Source organism: Panthera uncia, chromosome X (genome assembly GCF_023721935.1).
Source record: "Panthera uncia isolate 11264 chromosome X, Puncia_PCG_1.0, whole genome shotgun sequence".
In the NCBI taxonomy this organism is placed as follows: Eukaryota; Metazoa; Chordata; class Mammalia; order Carnivora; family Felidae; genus Panthera; species Panthera uncia.
Window position 1 is genome coordinate 106,562,332 of NC_064817.1, and position 4,845 is coordinate 106,567,176.

A 4,845-nucleotide genomic window follows, 5' to 3' on the forward strand; every position below is an offset into this window, starting at 1 on the left:
TTCTCTCGTATTACCTGGTTTTAAGGTTTTTTTCATGGCATTCGTTGCTATCGCGATGTATCGTTGTTTACTTATTTGTTTGTTTATTAGCTGTGTGACCTCAATTTCTCTGAGGCTCAGTTTCAATTCACTGTCTTAGCTCAATGCCTAGAACGGTACCTGAAATGCAGTAGCGCTCAGTGGATGTTTGTTGAATGCATTTATTCTCCTTTTCCAAGTATTTGAGAAAGTTAATGGACAGCCAAACCTGGGTGAAAGCTTTCTGATCATGTAAGTCGGGGAATAAAATTCCTTCCAAAGTACTATCAGTCTGTGGCTAAACATAAGATCCAGCCCTTGGCCTCAGGAGCTTACCATCTAGTTGGTGGGAAGTGACTTGAGTAATTCTTAGAACCACTGGTGGTTTATAAATCACCAGGTTGGAATCCGTGCCTCCCCCGAATGAAAAGTGATACGGCCATTGATCAAACTAAGAAAGTGTGCAGTTCGGCGCTAGGGCTGAGTGGTGCAGCGTGTTCAGTGAAATGGGGACACGGAGGGATTCAGTTGGGGGCCTTCAAGGAGAGCGCAATCATCCCAGTCAGAAGACACCAGGCATGCATGTTTGTAAAGCGCTTAGAACAGTGTGTGGCCCATAGTAAAAGTTATGTGTGTGTTTCTTAAATAAAAAGAGCTGAACTGATATTTTTATGCCATCAAAATTTTATTTTTTCTTTTAGAAAAAGATATAAAAATATAAGAAAGCTTTATTCATGAAGTTACTATGAGTTGTCCTCTCTCAAAAGCACTCATAAAGGGGATGCCAGAACACTTATTTGTCTGATACTAGAAAATATTATACACTAACGTCATAAAGAGCCTCTACAGGAGACCTCAAACCTGGGGATCACATGGACCCAATCAGATCGTCTGAGTGAAGAGACCAATCCTCAGAAATATTAACAAGCAAAGATGGCTGCATAAGCTGGCCCTCCTGAGCCTCTGCTTGGTGACATGGGGCCTGGGCACCCTCTTCTTCGTTGAACACACAAGGTGGGCAATCGCAGTTGGGCCTCTGGTTGGACTGTGACAAGGTGAACACCTCACCGCATGCCTCACCATTCTGGGTTGTGGTTCCTGTGTCACTGGCTACTTTCGCGGAGCAGGGCAGAGTAAGCCATGGGGACTGCTGGGGAGCTGCACATGACACTGGGATCACCTGCTTAGAAGAGGTAACTTTTGAAACATAGTACAACTCGGTGCTATATAGAACCATATCCTGAGAGATAGCCTTGGCCCTGATGCCACATTCAGTGACACGGTAGGTGAACTGGTACACGTGTGGCTGAATGTGGTTGGCAGGGCAACCCAGGCCCAAGTGTAACTCATGGAAATGAACATATACATCATTATTCAACATGAAGGGGTGTACTGTGACCATGAACCAGTCTGCGGAGCACAGTACAGTCATCAGACTTTGTGCGGAACAGGCCGAAAACACAGAGGTGAGGATGACCATCCCTCCTATCAACTCCAAAACTTTCATCCCTGTAGCTGATCAGGTAACGACTCTCAGGAAACAGGAAGTTGTCTGGTGAGGATTTCTAGAGCATACAAAAACACAAAAGGCAAATCATCTTATTTCCTATTGGAAGTTCAAACACAATCATTTTTTTAAAACAGAAGTATTTTTAAGGCTAAAAGAGTAGAACCTAAATGTTCTCAAAAAAGGGAAAGGGGTAAATATGTGAGGTGATGGACGTGTTCATTAACTTGATTGGGCGAATTCTTTCATGACGCATACGTACGTCAAACCATCATGTGGCACACTTTAAATATCCTATAATTTTATTTGTCAATTATACCTCGATAAAACTGAAAAAAAAAAAGAAAACAAAGAAAAGGAAAACATTCTTGTGAGAGAGAACTGAATTTTCATTGTCAGAACTCACATGTTGATGGATGACTACAAATGGCTTCTCTAAGTGGTTTTTACCATACTGTTTTGATGTAAAACACATATCCCTCATATACAGAATGAGTGTCTACACTGGTCAGCAATGGCATCCTTTTTTGTGTGTAACCCCAGCAAAAAAGAAGATGAAATGATTTTTGGGCCACACATTAAATAAGGTGACAGTTTAATTCAAGTTGGCAGCCCCAGTGTCCTCCCATGTACCACAAACGACCCTCCCCCCCATTGCCTTGTTTTTGGTTTAGCAACAAACAGAACTCAATAAAAGCCGGAGAAGAAATTGTGGTTTATTACTGACAACCACATATGGCAATCTCCGCAAGTGGCTCACTTGAATTGAGCCCATGGATACTTCATAAACTCTAGCAGCAGCGTCATCAATTGTTGAGACCGACGGATTCCCTGATATCTCAGTCAGGCCACGTTGTAAAATCGTGAAATCACAGAAACAAAAAATGCTGCTTTATACTTCGTGTAATGATTGACGAGGTATCTCCTGAAATATTCTTTGCGGCCACGGTTTCCACCTCACTGAGTCATAGTCTTTGCTTTACGGTTTTATTTGATTTTCACTAGCTTTTTATTTCTTTTCTTTTCCAATGGGAAGCTCTGCAGCCACTTCCTAGGCCTTTTACCTCCTAAAGAGTGGCAGGTAGAGCAATTCTAAGAACATATGTCTAAAACACAATATCAGAAGGGGAAGACAAGTGAAACACGAAGGAAGGAAGAGGAATATCATCAAATATTGCCCAACCCAGGTCTCATCTTAAAAGTGAAAATGACATAAACCAAACAGAAACAAACCTAAACTTCCGAAGGAAAATGTATATGCACAACTGTAGGGTTTTACGTTTGTTCTTCTCTGATGGGTTAAGTGACCCCTGCATATATGAATTCACCCTTCGACTATTATTTATTGAGTCCTACTATGTGCACAGCATTGTACTAAAAAGCATCCCAAGCCATTTCTACCCTCCTCTTTTCCCCGGCTGCAAAAATGCAACTTTCTCTTCCTTTGATATTGATGAATTTGCTGCATTCTTTGATGGAAACCATGGCATAATGGGCCCACTAGAAAAGTGCACTGGCCTGGATGAAATGCTTTGTTTCAGACACTTGCTCTGATTGGTACGGATTGGGCCTCCCTACCTCTCTCATTAGTGACTTCTCATTCTGTTGGGTGTAAAGAGAAGTCTAAGGGGTCTATCTGGATCCTCCTTTTCCTCTTGGTTTTTTTCTGAAATATCCCTCCTGGGATTGCCTGTTTGTTTCTTGCAAAGCAAAAAACAGAAGCAGCAGCAACAAACAAACAAAAAAACCCTGACCCTCTTGCCCCTCCAAAAAAAACCAAAACAAACAAAATAAAACGGCAACAACAACAAAACACAAGTAAACTCTGATGCCAGCTGGTCTTGGATAATGACTCAACAGTTAAATAAACAAACCCCTTGCTCTGGAATGATGCTTGATATTTGCTGAGATAATCACTCCACCACACTATTCACTACTGTCCTGGGCTGGTGAAGTCCACCCTACCCAGAGCATGTTTTAGGAGTGGTTTTCTCTCCCTCTCTCTCCTCTCTGTGCTTACTATCATCTCATAGCCTGGATCTGTTGGCCCTGAACAAAAACCTCCCCTTTGAGTAGTTCCTGGAATAGGCCAAAGAAACAATCCTTCCATTGCATTTTGGTTGTTCAGACCCAACACTGAGACCCAAGTTCAAGGCCAGGTTCTGGCCCAGGGAGTCCTGCCTTCCATTTCTGCTCCCTTTCTCAAGCATCTTCCCTATCCCTCACCCCCCTCCGCCCTCTCAGCAATAATCCAAAAAGGGTTATAAAAAGCCCAGAGCCTCTGAGAAACAAGACAGTCCCCCCCCACCAAGCAATCATTTTAGGCCACTTCACCTCTACACCCACTTTTGAATGACATTGCACCAAATCGGTCTTGAAAAAAGGGGTTTAGTAACATCACTAAGTTTGGGGGTTCATTTAGTACAAATTTCCAAACTCAGGACAGTCTCTCTTTCCTGTTTTATTTATTTATTTATTTATTTATTTATAGCCAGGAACAGCTTGCCACATGAGGGAAGACATAAATGAAGATGCCCGTGTGTGTGACACCATGACTTTGAGTGCAGATAAAACTTGAAAATGAAGTCAGTGGGACCCACATTCGAGACCCTGCATCTCTGAGGTGGCAGGGAGGAGTGAGGAGGCCGGAAGGAGAGCAGAATGTAGTTGCTAATGAGCTCGCTAACCGATGCCACACTTTGGGAATTGCTCCGTTTTACTGAGTACAGGCATCATCACAACTGGGCACCCTCCCTTCGCAACCCCCCCGCCCAGCCGCTACCTGCCATTCCCAGGAAGGGTAGAGGCTGTGTGTGTGTGTTGGGGGATGGTTATAAGTCATTCACAACACAGTGTGGAATCATCAAATCAACTGGCCTTTCTTTTTTTAAATTTTTTTTTTCAACGTTTTTTATTTATTTTTGGGACAGAGAGAGACAGAGCATGAACGGGGGAGGGGCAGAGAGAGAGGGAGACACAGAATCGGAAACAGGCTCCAGGCTCCGAGCCATCAGCCCAGAGCCTGACGCGGGGCTCGAACTCACGGACCGCGAGATCGTGACCTGGCTGAAGTCGGACGCTTCACCGACTGCGCCACCCAGGCGCCCCTCAACTGGCCTTTCTAACTTCTGAGATGTGCTGGCAGGACGGGATCTTTGGGGCTGTGCACTGCATCCTGGGAGCTGTGGACAGAATCCCATTTAAAGTCTCCAGAAATCTTCAGAGCTAAGGGAGCTGAGGACATGGAAGAAATATATGCAGAGAAGGGAGTGCTCACCTTGGGATTACTGTCCAGCTTCTTGAAGAAGAGGAGGGGGAGG

At 44.0% G+C, this 4,845-nt stretch overlaps 1 protein-coding gene across 1 annotated transcript in view; it reads right to left on the reverse strand.

Moving 5' to 3' along the window:
• Positions 1-740: 740 nt before the first annotated feature.
• Positions 741-4,845, reverse strand: part of PLAC1 (placenta enriched 1) — a 177,894-nt gene continuing 173,789 nt past the window's right edge. The window contains exon 3 of the mRNA XM_049644864.1: positions 741-1,583. Coding sequence (XP_049500821.1) covers positions 887-1,525 — 639 coding nt within the window. The 5' untranslated portion in view covers positions 1,526-1,583 and the 3' untranslated portion in view covers positions 741-886. The remainder of the gene's footprint in view (positions 1,584-4,845) is intronic.